At 42.6% G+C, this 16749-nt stretch overlaps 1 protein-coding gene across 1 annotated transcript in view; it reads right to left on the bottom strand.

Annotated features, from left to right (window-relative positions):
- The window catches only part of LOC311137087 (pleckstrin homology domain-containing family A member 5-like), a gene marked incomplete at its 5' end in the record, with an annotated part of 210062 nt that overhangs the window by 10654 nt on the left and 182659 nt on the right, over window positions 1–16749 (bottom strand). Inside the window, 8 exons of the mRNA XM_084171419.1 lie at window positions 5387–5505; window positions 5725–5842; window positions 6576–6770; window positions 10735–10890; window positions 11859–11960; window positions 12088–12237; window positions 12693–12773; window positions 13935–13997. Of these exons, the coding sequence (XP_084027545.1) occupies window positions 5387–5505; window positions 5725–5842; window positions 6576–6770; window positions 10735–10890; window positions 11859–11960; window positions 12088–12237; window positions 12693–12773; window positions 13935–13997 (984 nt within the window). The remainder of the gene's footprint in view (window positions 1–5386; window positions 5506–5724; window positions 5843–6575; window positions 6771–10734; window positions 10891–11858; window positions 11961–12087; window positions 12238–12692; window positions 12774–13934; window positions 13998–16749) is intronic.

Raw genomic sequence — 16749 nt, 5'->3', positions numbered from 1 at the left:
GGATAGCACCTGAAAAGTGATGTAGGTGTAATTCAACTAGGTGTAATTCAACTAAAGATTTGTGTAAGCTCCCTGCCTACGTTTAGCGTTTAGCGTAGGCAGGGAGCTTACACAAATCTTTAGTTGAATTACACCTAGTTGAATTACACCTACATCACTTTTCAGGTGCTATCCCCTACTGCCTTGGTAGCCATGAGTAAGGCACTTTGCCCATTAATTGCTACAAGGGCAAGGCTGAGCCTGTTCTACTCCAAGCCTGTTCTGTGTCATAGGGTTGGGTACAGTGACAACAAAAATATGTTTCCATTATACAATACTTTTATTTTGAAATAAAATGCTACCTGAGTATGTATGTGTGTGTTATTCTGTCACATGCCTACAGTGAGGAAAAAAAGTATTTGATCCCCTGCTGATTTTGTACGTTTGCCCACTGACAAAGAAATTATCAGTCTATAATTTTAATGGTAGGTTTATTTGAACAGTGAGAGACAGAATAACAACAAAAAATTCAAGAAAAACGCATGTAAAAAATGTTATAAATTGATTTGCATTTTAATGAGGGAAATAAGTATTTGACCCCCTCTCAATCAGAAAGATTTCTGGCTCCCAGGTATCTTTTATACAGGTAACGAGCTGAGATTAGGAGCACACTCTTCAAGGGAGTGCTCCTAATCTCAGCTTGTTACCTGTATAAAAGACACATGTCCACAGAAGCAATCAGTCAATCAGATTCCAAACTCTCCACCATGGTCAAGACCAAAGAGCTCTCCAAGGATGTCAGGGACAAGATTGTAGACCTACACAAGGCTGGAATGGGCTACAAGACCATCGCCAAGCAGCTTGGTGAGAAGGTGACAACAGTTGGTGCGATTATTCGCAAATGGAAGAAACACTAAAGAACTGTCAATCTCCCTCGGCCTGGGGCTCCATGCAAGATCTCACCTCGTGGAGTTGCAATGATCATGAGAACGGTGAGGAATCAGCCCAGAACTACACGGGAGGATCTTGTCAATGATCTAAAGGCAGCTGGGACCATAGTCACCAAGAAAACAATTGTTAACACACTACGCCGTGAAGGACTGAAATCCTGCAGCGCCCGCAAGATCCCCCTGCTCAAGAAAGCACATATACAGGGCCGTCTGATGTTTGCCAATGAACATCTGAATGATTCAAAGGAGAACTGGGTGAAAGTGTTGTGGTCAGATGAGACCCAAATTGAGCTCTTTGGCATCAACTCAACTCGCCGTGTTTGGAGGAGGAGGAATGCTGCCTATGACCCCAAGAACACCATCCCCACCGTCAAACACGGAGGTGGAAACATTAAGCTTTGGGGGTGTTTTTCTGCTAAGGGGACAGGACAACTTTACCGCATCATAGGGACGATGGACGGGGCCATGTACCGTCAAATCTTGGGTGAGAACCTCCTTCCCTCAGCCAGGGCATTGAACATGGGTTGTGGATGGGTATTCCAGCATGACAATGACCCAAAACACACGGCCAAGGCAACAAAGGAGTGGCTCAAGAACAAGCACATTAAGGTCCTGGAGTGGCCCATCCAGTCTCCAGACCTTAATCCCATAAAAAATCTGTGGAGGGAGCTGAAGGTTCGAGTTGCCAAACGTCAGCCTCGAAACCTTAATGACTTGGAGAAAATCTGCAAAGAGGAGTGGAACAAAATCCCTCCTGAGATGTGTGCAAACCTGGTGGCCAACTACAAGAAACTTCTGACCTCTGTGATTGCCAACAAGGGTTTTGCCACCAAGTACTAAGTAATGTTTTGCAGAGGGGTCAAATACTTATTTCCCTCATTAAAATGCAAATCAATTTATAACATTTTTGACATGCGTTTTTCTGGATTTTTTTGTTGTCATTCTGTCTCTCACTGTTCAAATAAACCTACCATTAAAATTATAGACTGATAATGTCTTTGTCAGTGGGCAAACATACAAAATCAGCAGGGGATCAAATACTTTTTTCCCTCACTGTATGTGTTCCTGTGAGTGTGTGTGCATTTGTGTGTGTGTTTGTAATACATGTTGAGTGTGTATGTGTGGGTATATACCAGTACGTGTGTTTTGGCAACACCAAAGGGGGCGTACATACACTACTAGTCAAAAGTTTGGACACACCTAACGGTAGCTAACACACTTTTGTACATCGCGCTGTTCTGTACATTTGACCTTATTTTAGCGCCCCAAAAACGTAATACTTCCAGGTCAACTGTAATATGAATACCATTGTAAAGCACAATTTCTCCCCTTTCCAGCAAAGTCAATGACGAGACCTTCATGCTGCACGTCTCTGCATGATTGAAGAAAGCAATGGAGCTCCGCCGGGTCTTTATAAAACTGGCGGGTGGGGAAGCGAAAGCTGCTGCGTCATAGTGAAAGGGGGAGATATGTTGTGTGGGGAACCGGCTTTTTTCACCCGATTTGTCCAACTTATCACCTCTAAAATGTAAATAAAACACTATAAAAAGTTATATAAATGTCTCATTACATACCCATTTGAAGGTTTGTGTCGAATTTGAATAGGGTTTTTAGGGCGGCGCTAAATTTATCTTCACAATTAAACTGTGGGTGTCACGGTTTTTGAGAGTCATGATGGCTCACAGTGATTACGCGAAAAATTAACAATTGATTGAATTAACTACTGATGAACTCACGAGTAATTAACTTTACACTCACCATTGATCATTTCTTGTTTTTAATCTGCGAGAGAAGCGCTACACCTGGTGGAAAGAGGCTGTACGGCACAGAATGAGTTGAATAATGCGTGCCGTACGTTATGTCGTGACATGTCACACTTTAACGTACAGCGTCAGCAGGGTCCGTTTTTTTCAACTTTTCTCCAATACTATTGGTCCATTACCATGTCAATCAATGCTGAATCAAAACTTAGTTCACTCCCCGGATTTTGATGCCAACACAGTCGCTACAGTCCCATTAGTTTTCATTGCTGCGGTTGCCCACATACGTAAGGAATATATTTTATATTTGAGATTCTTCAAATAGCCACCCTTTGCCTTGATGACAGCTTTCCACACTCTTGGCATTCTCTCGACCAGCTTCACCTGGAATGCTTTTACAACAGTCTTGAATACATTGATTTTGGAATGTTATTACATGATCGGTTGAAGTTATTATGTTATTCATCAAGAAAGTTGCTACTGAACTGATACCGTAATAACCACTGGATAACAAAATAATAATTATTATGTTATCCGGTGGTTATTACGGTATCAGTTCAGTAGTGTGACTGTGCATGCGTGTACATTTCAATGTTAGCTTGTGAGTGTCTCTATATATCAGTATTCCTGTATGATGTGCATGAGTTTGTTTGTGTTGTAATTGGCAGTGGGTGGTGGTACGTGTATAAAATTGAGGCAAGCAGTACATAAAAACATCTTATTAGATGATTGGTTGAAGTTATTACATTATTTATAAAAAAAGTTGTTACTAACCGGTAAATGTAATAACCACCGCTAAATGTAATAACTTATTACATTTAGCAGAAAAAGTTATTATGTCTACCGTTCAACATTTTATTATGTTTACCGGAAAGTTACTACATTTACCGGGTTTATTTAGTTAACAATAGAAAAGTTATTACAAATAGAAAAGTTGTTACATTTACCAGTGTTTTACATTTACCATTGCTACAACCTGCTTTCCATACAGAACCAGGCAAATAATGAATAGCCATCTTTTAAATTAACATGCCCTTGCAGGGCTTGACGTTCAGGTAAATGTTCCAGTGCCACTGGAAGCTACTAGCCCAAATGAAAATAATACTGGCTCGGGAAAGCGAATGATGCGCGCATCATTTAAATGTTATCTTTAATTTGTGGGTTAAGCAAGTAGCCTATCCTCCATACACAAATAATTTTAACTTGACAATATCATATTTACAATCTCAAAAAAGCTGTTATTGTTAGTGATTTTGAACAGTCACTCTACAGTTGTAGATAAAATTAGTTTAATCTTTCGGTAAATTATCTTTTCCCGGTTGAATTTTTCCCGGTTTTCCTATTTATTTTCAGGTTTTCACTCTCAAATTCACACTTCTTTATAGAAAAACTACAACAATTGGATGTTCTAAGTCCACAACAATGCTTAAAACACATCAGGAGACCACTTTTGAGGTCTTGGAACAATACAAATTATATATAATTTGGAGGGTGTAGTTGCCCTTTAATTCAATTGTGCGGCTTGCAGCATGTTTGTACTGTGTAGGCTACATGTGATGGCAGAGTTCGCAAAACAAATGACCCGCAATTGATACAAGTCATCATGATATCATTCTGCCAGGTAGGCCTACTTTGCAGTCAACATTGTGAAGGTTTTTTGGGAAAGCCTTTAGAAATGTTCATTCAAACAGCGCATGATGACTGAATTGTGCATTGCAAAGATTCAACCAAGACTTCGGACCAAACCTTTTGAATACCTGGTTTGTATACCCACTGTTGCATACCCATTGCTGTTTGAATACATTTTGATAATACAAAAATCAAATAGTGAACCAAAAACTAACGTGACCAGCCCAACATTTTGTACTGGCACAATAGCGACCAATGAAAAATTGGTGTCGCACTGCCAAGTCAAAGGGTAGCTTATGCAAGTGTTTTGGTCGCAGTTTTGAGCCCTGACACTAACATAGCTGGCACACCAGAGAAGTGGGCACACACTCCGTACAGAAGGCAACCACACCCGTCACTGACTATCCTAATAACATGGTGAGTCGTTTTAAGAGGAGCTGTGGAGGCCTTTGGTCCTCATAACTGTGTGTATAAATCAAGGTTTGCTATATTTGATTCCAGCCCTGTAGGAAAGCATGAGTCACAGACCCACCCTAGCCACAGTGTGTGTCACACCCTAGAACACAACATTAGGGGCTCGCCCTGCACCCTGCCCTCCTCCACATCAACAGCAACAAACAATGACACAAAGAAAGCCACTATGAAATGTTTCCACCACTGTAAAAGGCTTTAGAGTAGATACTGAAGTTGTGGTGGCCATTTTGCCACTCTACACACTGATCCATCATGAATTCCAATGGTTGTTGTCACTAACAGGCTGCCTGCAGAGTGAGCACTGACATTGGGACAAATAAACTATAGGCAGTGTATGTACAGCTGGCAGACTTTGAATGGTTCTGGATTGCGGTTTGTTAACCCTATGCCTGACCTTAACACTTAGCCTAATATCACCCCCTTAACCAATTCCACTTTAGATATGATCTAATATCCAATTCCTTAACTATATTGATTATGTCCATACATCTCAGACACACTTGCCATGCGTGGGTCTGGCCTCCTGCCTTTCCTCAGGGTAACTACACTGATCATGCGACACACACACACACACACACACACACACACATTCACCATGCGTGGGTCTGGCCTCCTGCCCTTCCTCAGGGTGACGTAGGAGGCGATGGTGGAAGACTCCGCTATCATGGGAGATTTGGATCTGGGGGGAACGATACCAACGGGGTACGACATTCCTGGAGGGAAAACAGAAATATTAAAGTTATGTAACACATCTGAGCTCATACAGCTTCTGAATAGTGAAGATAGTTCTGCTATTAGTTTAGTAATGCTGCTAACATAGAGTAGCACCTCTATCCAGGGTCATGTTCATTAGGGCACCCCGTAAAAAAAATAAAAATCTAAGGTCAATTAGTCCCTCCCTCTTTCCGTTGGGAGTGTTTTCTACTGTGTACCTTTGGTGTTGGAGGGGTCTCTGTCAGACTGTTCAGATCTGTCCTCTCCGTTGGTCTCGTCCACCTCGGCTACAGTGGTGAGCTCTGGTTCACTCTTATACAACCTGTAGTCTGGACCCTACAGGGGTACATGAGAGAGAGATCAGTCAGTACACAAAGATACATGACAGGAGAAAGATCAGTACACGCACTGACATCAGAAGAGATGGGTGACAAAATGATTTATTCACAATAAAGACATGCTGATAAGCTCAAATCAAAATGTTATATTTCCATGATCTGCTAAAGAAATGGACAATAAAGTGTTCATAAATCACAAAGCTCAAAATGAGAAATTAAAGGACAACAAACCAACCAACCAACCATACAATACAAACAAAATCAGTGAAGTTAACTGAAATAACCTCCAAAACGACAGAAACTAATCAACACAAACAAAATAAAACAAACAAATGTGAATGATTCACAAAGAAAGCTGAACGAAACAGATGTACGTATGATCAGCACCAAACACAGGATGAAGCCTTCTATGAAGAAAATAAAAAGAACCCAAAAATACATCCACATTTATGACGAGGAAGGATTGAGGGAAAACTCAAAAGAATCCCAAAATAATAATAAGTCCACCAAAATAATATTGAAATATTAAATCGAAAAAGAGGGGACAAAGCAAGTGGATAAAGGAACATCATACATATATTGGTCCTTATGATGAGGAAAAACTGAAAAGAATCCAAAAATAAGCACCAAAATGATACTGAAAAAAACAAAAACAAGAGGGGGATCAACGCGATCATGAGTGATGACAGCGCCGCAGGGGTAATGACATAAGTCAGAGGTCAACAGCTTACGCTGTGTGTTCCGTTTCTCTGGCCGGCCTTCCGGTCCCTATCCTCGGAACCCCGGTGGGGTGGCGGTCGCCCGCTGGAGGTAACGGGAGAGGGCAGGTGCGGTATGGCAGCAAGGTTGGGCTGGTTGGGCTCGTAGGCCTGGGGTAGGGGCGGCCGCGGGGGAGCCGAGAGGTTCTCCACTTCCAACTCCTCCTCCTGGAGATGTTATTTAACCTTTATTTATACAGGTTGTACTAATTTTTGTGTGATCAATTTTGTTATTGTTAAGACAGATACACATCATACACATGAACAAAAACCTGAGACAAGACTAAACAGCACTAACTTTTTCACTCCCACAGGACTTCCACAACCCATAAGTGTCAGAAGCTCTTGTTTACAAGAGAGAGCTGTTCAAGATGGCAGCACTTAAAATTATATAAATACACATACAGTGTATTCGGAAAGTATTCAGACCCCTTCACCTTTTGTTATGTTACAGCCTTATTCTAAAATTGATTAAATAAAAAAATGTAATCATCAATCTACACACAATACCCCATAATGACAAAGTGAAAACAGTGTATTTTTGCACATTTATAAAAATATTAAACCAGAAATACCTTATTTACAGACACTACTGGTCAAAATATATTTTATATTTGAGATTCTTCAAATAGCCACTCTTAGCCTTGATGACAGCTTTGCACACTCTTGGCATTCTCTCAACCAGCTTTATGAGTTAGTCACCTGGAACGCATTTAGATTAACATGTGTGCCTTCTTAAAAGTTAATTTGTGGAATTTCTTTAATTGTTAATGCGTTTGAGCAAATCAGTTGTGTTGTGACAAGGTAGTGGTGGTATACAGATGATAGCCCTATTTGGTAAAAGACCAATTCCATATTATGGCAAGAACAGCTCAAATAAGCAAAGAGAAACGAGAGTCCATCATTACTTTAAGACATGAAGGTCAGTCAATACGGACAATTTCAAGAACTTTGAAAGTTTCTTCAAGTGCAGCAGCAAAAACCATCAAGTTCTATGATGAAACTGGTTCTCATTAGGACCACCACAGGAATGGAAGACCCAGAGTTACCTCTGCTGCAAAGAAACCACTACTAAAGGACACCAATAAGGAGAAGAGACCTGCTTGGGCCAAGAAACACGAGCAATGGACATTAGACCGGTGGAAATTTGTCCTATGGTCTGGAGTCCAAATTTGAGATTTTTGGTTCCAACCGCTGTGTCTTTGTGAGACGCGGTGTGGGTGAACGGATGATCTCCACATGTGTATTTCCCACCATAAAGCATGGAGGAGGAGGTGTTATGGTGCGGGGTGCTTTGCTGGTGACACCGTATGTGATTTATTTAGAATTCAAGGCACACTTAACCAGCATGGCTACCACTGCATTCTGCAGCGATACGCCATTCCCATCTGGTTTGGGCTTAGTGAGATAATCATTTGTTTTTCAACAGGACAATGACCCAACACACCTCCAAGCTGTGTAAGGGCTATTTTACCAAGAATGAGAGTGATGGAGTGCTGCATCAGATGACCTGGCCTCCACAATCCCCCGACCTCAACCAAATTGAGATGGTTTGGGATGAGTCGGACCACAGAGTGAAGTAAAAGCAGCCAACAAGTGCTCAGCATATGTGGGAACTCCTTCAAGACTGTTGGAAAAGCATTCCAGGTGAAGCTGCTTGAGAGAATGCCAAGAGTGTGCAAAGCTGTCATCAAGGCAAAGGGTGGCTATTTATAGAATCTCAAATATAAATTATATTTATTTTGATTTGTTTAACACTTTTTTGGTTACTACATGATTCCACATTTGTTATTTCATAATTTTGATGTCTTCACTATTATTCTACAATGTAAAAAAAATAGTAAAAATAAAGAAAAAACCTTGAATGAGTAGGTGTTCGAAAACTTTTGACCGGTACTGTAAGTATTCAGACCCTTTGCTATGAGACTCGAAATTGAGCTTAGGTGCGTCCTGTTTCCATTGATCATCCTTGGAATGTTTCTACAACTTGATTGGAGTCCACCTGTGGTAAATTCAATTGATTGGACATGAGTTGGAAAGGCACACACCTGTCTATATAAGGCCCCACAGTTGACAGTGCATGTCAGAGCAAAAACCAAGCCATGAGGTCGAAGGAATTGTCCGTAGAGCTCTGAGACAGGATTGTGTCGAGGCACAGATCTGGGGAAGGGTACCAAACAAATGCTGCAGCATTGAAGGTCCGGAAGAACACAGTGGCCTCGATCATTCTTAAAATGGAAGAAGTTTGGAACCACCAAGACACTTCCTAGAGCTGGACGCCTGGCCAATCAGGGCTTTACGGTAGAGTGGTCAGATGGAAGCCACTCCTCAGTAAAAGGCACATGACAGTCCGCTTGGAGTTTGCCAAAAGGCACCTAAAGGACTCTCAGACCATGAGAAACAAGATTATTTGGTCTGATAAAACCAAGATTGAACTCTTTGGCCTGAATGCCAAGTGTCACGTCTGGAGGAAACCTGGCACCATCCCTACGGTGAAGCATGGTGGTGGCAACGTCATGATGTGGGGATGTTTTTCAGCGGCAGGGACTGGGAGAATAGTCAGGATCGCGGGAAAGATGAATGGAGCAAAGTACAGCGAGATCCTTGATGAAAACCTGCTCCAGAGCACTCAGGACTTTAGACTGGGGCGAAGGTTCACCTAACAACAGGACAATGACCCTAAGCACACAGCCAAGACAACGCAGGAGTTGCTTCGGAACAAGTCTCTGAATGTCCTTTAGTGGCCCAGCCAGAGCCCGGACTTGAACCCGATCGAACATCTCTGGAGAGACCTTAATTTAGCTGTGCAGCGACGCTCCCTATACAACCTGACAGAGCTTAAGAGGATCCGCAGAAAATGATGGGAGAAACTCCCCAAATACAGGTGTGCCAAGCTTGTAGCGTCATACCCAAGAAGACTCGAGGCTGTAATTGCTGCCAAAAGGTGCTTTAACAAAGTACTGAGTAAAGGGTCTGAATACTTATGTAAATGTGATAGTACAGTTTTTTTACATTGTCAAAAATGTATAAAAACCTGTTTATGTTTTGTCATTATGGGGTATTGTGTGTAGATTAAAAAACTATTTTATCCATTTTAGAATAAGGCTGTTATGTAACAAAATGTGGAAAAAGTCAAGGGGTCTGAATACTTTCTTAATGCACTGTATACATGGCAGAGATCACACAGGGTAGGGCAGAGCAGGCAGGAGGACAAGGTGACACATGTACCCCGCCCACAGTGGCTGGGTGGCAGCTGGGTTGGACAGGGCCTCCGATCTCATTATAGAGAGTCACAGTACATCACCCAGGGACAAGGTCACTGACTTACACATCTAACACTGCACATGACAGCCCACTCAGAGGAATCCAACCATCTATGACATCAAGAGAGGAAGGATAGAGCCTCCTCTGAGCAGAGCCTCTCACAAACTAGATACTGTACTTACAGGCAGTCTAGTATACAGATTTACACTGAGTATACAAAACATTAGGGAAACGCCTTCCTAATATTGAGTTGCACCCCTTTTGCCCTCAGAACAGCCTCAATTCATTGGGGCATGGACTCTACAACAGGGTTCACCAACTGGCGGCCCACGGGCAGAATTTGGCCCCCGGGTGGTTTTATTTGGCCCCCCAATTTATCTGAGCGGGGATTGCATTTTCATTGTTGGACATAAAACAATGGTAAAAACTCCAGGAAATCAGCTCCAAGTGATTTTAATTTGGAAAATCTGTTCCCAAGTATTTCCATGTATTATAGAGAGACACATGATCATATACAAATGTAAGCAAGGTTTGAAATTATTATGTTTTAGTCAAATATTATATCTGTTTGGGCTTCTTGCGATCAATTTGCAGTCAACAAATGATTTGTTATCATGTTCTGGCCCCCGACCATCCGCTTAAGAAAAAATCACCCTGCGGCTGAATATAGTTGATGATCCCTGCTCTACAAGGTGTCAAAATCCACAGGGATGCTGGCCCATGTTGACTCCAATGCATCCCACAGTTGTGTCAAGTTGGCTGGATGTCCTTTGGGTGGTGGAGCATTCTTGATACACTGTTGAGCGTGAAAAAATGTTTTGTACACACAGTGTATGTGTGTGCACATTTGTGCATGTGTGCTCCTCACCTCACTCTTGTGTTGGTTGGAGATGGGCGTGGAGCAGTAGTATCCCTGTGTGTCTGAGCTCCTCTGGGCCTTGTTCTTGTTGAGGGCTTCCATCACGTCCTGGATCCTCCACAGCTCCTTCTGGATGTGGACATGCTGCTGGCTGGGGGGCTCCGTCTGACAGAGAGAAAGAGATACATGTAAAAAGGGTGGCTCTGTCTGAACACACACACACACAGAGACTATAAATTAACAATAAAAGTTGAACAGAAAGATACATTTCATTTGAAAAAAAAAAACAGGAGATGATAAAAGTCAATGAGAGAGAGCGAGAGAAGAGAGAGAGCGAGAGAGAGAGAGAGCGAGAGAGAGAGAGAGAGAGAGAGAGAGAGAGAAGAGAGAGAGAGAGAGAGAGAGAGAGAGAGAGAGAGAGAGAAAGAAAGAGAAAGAGAGATAGAAAGAGAGAGAGGGAGAGAGTAAGGCTGACCATGCTCCTATGCCAGCGAGACCTTGTATTAGGCTTGTGGCTGAGGGATAAGGAAAGAGAGGAGCAGATAATGAGCCACTCCCTGCTGATGACAGGCCTGTGTGTGTCTATGAAGGGCACTGAGGCTATATTAATTAATCTGGGCTCTGACTGACTGAGGAATACATGAATAAAGGGAGGAATGAAAAGAGAGGGATATAAAAACAGAGGGATATAAGAGAGAAAGAAAGAGAGAGAAAAAGAGAGAGAAAACACAGCCCTCGGATCTAATTAAAATCTGCCCCTCTCACAGTGTTGTGATCAATCACCTGCCTTACAGCTTTATTTCCCCACTGATGCTATTACCCCTCTATCAGATACAGGATAGGGGAGAAATTGAGAGGGAGTGAGAGATAGAGAGGAATGAATGGATGGATAAATGGATGGATGGATGAATGGACAGCTGGATGGACGGATCCGATCCTACCTCACTAAATAGGAAACCATTCATCACTCTCAATAGCTACCCCTCCGACACTCTCAAAGTCACACAGGGTGTGCCCCAGGGCTCCCTGCTGGGACCCCTACTCTTCATAATCGACATACTCCCACTACCACAGAGTAAGGCAGAGTAATGCAGGGGTTAATGGTTTTTGTTGTTGTTGTTGTTGTTGTGTACCTGAGGGCTTCCCAGTGCCTCTAGTTGCTCCAGCAGGTTGTTCTTGGCCAATGAGACGTCTCCCTCCATCTTCTCATAATTCCTCCATGACCGCTCCAACTCCTGGGGAGAGGAAGAGAGTCAATGACATCGCCTTATATCATACACACAGACTCTTCTCCCAGGCATGCAGTGTTTGTGCGTGTGTGTGTGTTTGTGTGCGTGTAGTGTAGTGTATACATATACTCACAGTGTTAACTCTGAATAGCTCTCTACAGGTACTGAGCAAGCCACTCTGTAGCACTTCACTCTGCTGGATGACACTGTGTACAGCGGCTGGGTTTTCAAAGCCCATCTCTATCTCCTGACTGGCCGACAGCAAGGCCATCTCCAGGGTGTGCTGTGGAGGGGACCACCATTAGAGAACAACAACACACAAAGCCTTTCCCTCTATACTAGAAGAAGGTTATCATTAGCATCATCGCTAACGGCTACACAAAGTGTAGACATATGCGCGCAACGGCATACACACAGACAGGGCCATTCCTGTGCCGTTTCAGAAAGTTGCAGGAAAATACGAATCACTGATGCATTTTGTTCATGGCTTATGATTAACTTGGGGAAATTAATGCATTTTCGAATAAGTTCAATACATTTGAGTTGATTTCCTACTATTAAGTTCAATAAAACATTGTATATTGTTGAATTCCGTTTCAATGTCTGGATTCCGTGATTCCGTCCGCAATGTGGATTTTACACCTCTATATTGAATCCACTCCATGTGTTAGAGGCTTTGTTAAGTAAGTGGTGAGGAGACATCACATCAGCAGGGTGTATTGCAGACAGATCCATTACCTTCTCTCTGTGTAGCTGCTGTAGCTTGTCCTCCTGCGTCCGGACAACCCTGTCCTGTTCACACAACCTGCTCAGCTTGGCCTGAGTAGGAGAACAGAAACAATCCGATCAGATGATGTACACTATATGACCAAAAGTATGTGGATACCTGCTCGTCGAACATCTCATTCCAAAATCATGGGCATTGATATGGAGTTGGTCCCCCCTTTGCTGCTATAACAGCCTCCACTCTTCTGGGAAGGCTTTCCACTAGATGTTGGGACATTGTTGCGGGGACTTGCTTCCATTCAGCCACAAGAGCATTAGTGAGGTCGGGCACTGATGTTGGGCGATTAGGTCTGGCTCGCAGTTGGCGTTCCAATTCATCCCAAAGGTGTTCGATTGGGTTGAGGTCAGGGCTCTGTGCAGGCCAAATTCTTCTACACCGTTCTCGACAAACCATTTCTGTATGGACCTCGCTTTGTGCATGGGGGCATTGTCATGATGAAACAGGAAAGGGCCTTCCCCAAACTGTTGCCACAAATTCTGAGGCACAGAATCCTCTAGAATGTCATTCGGTCCTAGCCCGAACCATGAAAAGCAGCCCCAGATCATTATTCCTCCTCCACCAAACTTTACAGTTGGCACTATGCATTGGGGCAGGTAGCATTCTCCTGGCATACGCCAAACCCAGATTTGTCAGTTGGACTGCCAGATGGTGAAGCGTGATTCAGCACTCGGCGGTCCCGTTCTGTGAGCTTGTGTGGCCTACCACTTCACGGCTGAGCCGTTGTTGCTCCTACACATTTCCATTTCACAATAACAGCAGGGCAGACATTTTAAGAACTGACTTGTTGGAAAGGTGGCATCCTATGACGGTGCCACGTTGAAAGTAACTGAGCTCTTCAGTAACTTCATTCTACTGCCAATGTTTGTCTATGGAGATTGCATGTGTTGATGTTATACAACTGTCAGCAACGGGTGTGGCAGAAATAGCCGAATCCACTCATTTGAAGGGGTGTCCACATACTTTTGTATATATAGTGTATATCTTTTCAGATATTTCCAGAGTCAACACAACACAGGGGGGAGGTCAGAACAGGCTGTGCTGTATATGGTGTACATTATATAGTCCAGTTAACTATAGGAGATACATATTTTTCTTGCTTCCCCATACCTAAGACTATCATACCCAAGACAGTCCACAGTATTTCCCATAGGGAAATGTGTCACAGTAGCCATACTTGAGTGTGTTGGACTTACATCAATGTCGACTTCCTCCGGCCTGCACATGTAGGAGTGTTCCCTGTATTCCTCTGGGCTCATCTGTAGAGAAGGACAGGCAGTTACAGTAGAATCATATCTAATGCAGCTTCATGATGAGGTCATATTATTACCCGTTGTATTAACTAAGTGTATGTTATTGTCTTTCAATCTGTATCCTATGCCTGCCAGCAGTGATTGCACCTCTGGGATAAGTAAAGTTCATTGAATAGAATTGTGCAAATGGTTTGTCATTTCTCACTGAACCAGATACATCTACATTTACAAAACCACCAAACATAATACTGATAGCCACCAGGACAACAGGCAGTCTAGTCTAAACAGCCTGTCTATTCTGAGGCTGCTGGTGCATTCAACATCCAGAGTGACTTGTCTTCCTCAGAAGAATATAGTGGTTATAGAGGGCACTGCAAGCAGAAGGCAGGTACAACTATGTGCTTACTCAACTACATTGTCAGACTGTCAGGGCACCAACTATGTCTGGTGGTTGTGTTGTCCAACTGCCAGCATACTTTAAAAAGGTCAGCCTGCAATTCGAAAAACAATGGCAGCCCTGCCACTTGGTTTGCCAAGTGGAACCACTTATTTCTTAAAAGTCTAAGCCGTGGGGAGGGAGGGGGGTTCTAAGCTGACATATGAAATTGTTTTAAGAAGGTCATACCATGGATTATTTAACTATTTGATTTTGAATTTTAGGACACCTTTAAAGTTAAGGTATCAAATATAAATATAAAACAAATTATTTGATAAGATACTGAATTTTGTCTTTACTACTAAAGCCCATTGAAATGCATTGAATAACAGTCATAAATGGCAAAAAAGTCAGTCAATAAATAATAAGGGATAAGGTTTTGAAGTGTTTGTGCACCAGTTCATCAATATACTCTAGGGGGATCTTATAGGCATAAGTGATATGCATTAATGATGTTCTTCCAGAATAAAACTTTATCTTTCATTCAAAACAACAGGGTGTGCACCAATGATCTGTGCTGGGCCCCCTAGTCTTCATAATCTACATACTCCCACTCATACAGAGTAAGGCATATCCCAGATTGGGCCTTTACCACATATAAAGTCTTCAGAGGAATCTGTTTGTCTAGTCTCTGTGGTCCAGGCCAGTGTTTGTGTTACAAAACAGAACAGTTGAAACGAGTCCCAAACTGACACACCGACCACAGACTATAAAGACTGAGAGCCAAACAGAGCTATAATAAGTGCTAAGAAAAATAAAATGTGTTTTTATAAACAGGATTGGTTTATTTGAGACAGTGACTGAACATCGGGCCAATAGTTGACTTGACTTTTTCCTTTCCTTTTAGCTCCTATTGAAGCAAATGGTTTCATTGGGCTAAATGTTTGGCCTTAATAACAAGGGAAGAGAGGTCTGACGAAAGGGATTGGGGGTTGTTCCTCCGCTAATTAGTGTCACTAGTACCACATCTACTTAGCAACCCATAATGCATTGTACTTACAATTGCTTTTACCCCAATAGACTGAGCAAATTCTAAATAATTTCAAAGAAAAACTATTGTACTGACAATTGCTTTTACCCCAATAGATAGAGCAAATTCAAAATAATTTCAAAGACAATCTAGGGCATTCCTTACAGAATACGTTAACATCAGTCAGTCCAGACAAACAGCAATCTCTCTCCTCTCTTCCACATACACACACCCGCAGTTGTCTGCCAGCACCACACCACAGCACAAAGAAAGCATGTGGACCAGGTGGTATGTTGGTGACATTCCACACGGAGCATGCAGGCTCACAGGGAGTTTTAGCCTGGGAGGGAGGGTCATTTCTCTGACAGTCAGGTGTGGATATCAGCCGCTGTGCTGGTATGCCGACAACATATGGGGACAGAGGAAGACAGTAGTAGTTTTACACCTTCCGAGGTGTTCACAAAAGTGTCAGAGAAGTGGTGTGCAGCGTCATACAATCGTCACAAAAAAAACAGCCTCTCAAGCAAATCTGCTCCTGCATCGTAATTTAGAAAGGAAATACATAGGCCAACTTACACTCTCGAGGGAGCAAACAAGGCAGGTCTAAAATTACAAATTGATGTCAGCCCTAGTAGTTCATGCTATCAAAACATAACCACAATGATATGTGGCTCGTTTCAGGAAACTAGGCGTACAGTGGGGAAAAAAGTATTTAGTCAGCCACCAATTGTGCAAGTTCTCCCACTTGAAAAGATGAGAGAGGCCTGTAATTTTCATCATAGGTACACGTCAACTATGAAAGACAAAATGAGAAAATAAATCCAGAAAATCACATTTTAGGATTTTTAATGAATTTATTTGCAAATTATGGTGGAAAATAAGTATTTGGTCAAAAACAAAAGTTTCTCAATCCTTTGTTATATACCCTTTGTTGGCAATGACACAGGTCAAACGTTTTCTGTATGTCTTCACAAGGTTTTCACACACTGTTGCTGGTATTTTGGCCCATTCCTCCATGCAGATCTCCTCTAGAGCAGTGATGTTTTGGGGCTGTCGCTGGGCAACACGGACTTTCAACTCCCTCCAAATATTTTCTATGGGGTTGAGATCTGGAGACTGGTTAGGCCACTCCAGGACCTTGAAATGCTTCTTACGAATCTTTCGTTGCCCGGGCGGTGTGTTTGGGATCATTGTCATGCTGAAAGACCCAGCCACGTTTCATCTTCAATGCCCTTGCTGATGGAAGGAGGTTTTCACTCAAAATCTCACGATACATGGCCCCATTCATTCTTTCCTTTACACGGATCAGTCGTCCTGGTCCCTTTGCAGAAAAACAGCCCCAAAGCATGATG

Source organism: Coregonus lavaretus, assembly GCF_964263955.1.
Source record: "Coregonus lavaretus genome assembly, chromosome: 11".
Classification (NCBI taxonomy): domain Eukaryota; kingdom Metazoa; phylum Chordata; class Actinopteri; order Salmoniformes; family Salmonidae; genus Coregonus; species Coregonus lavaretus.
Note: the sequence above shows the minus strand (reverse complement) of the source record. Positions and strands in the feature narration are given on the sequence as shown.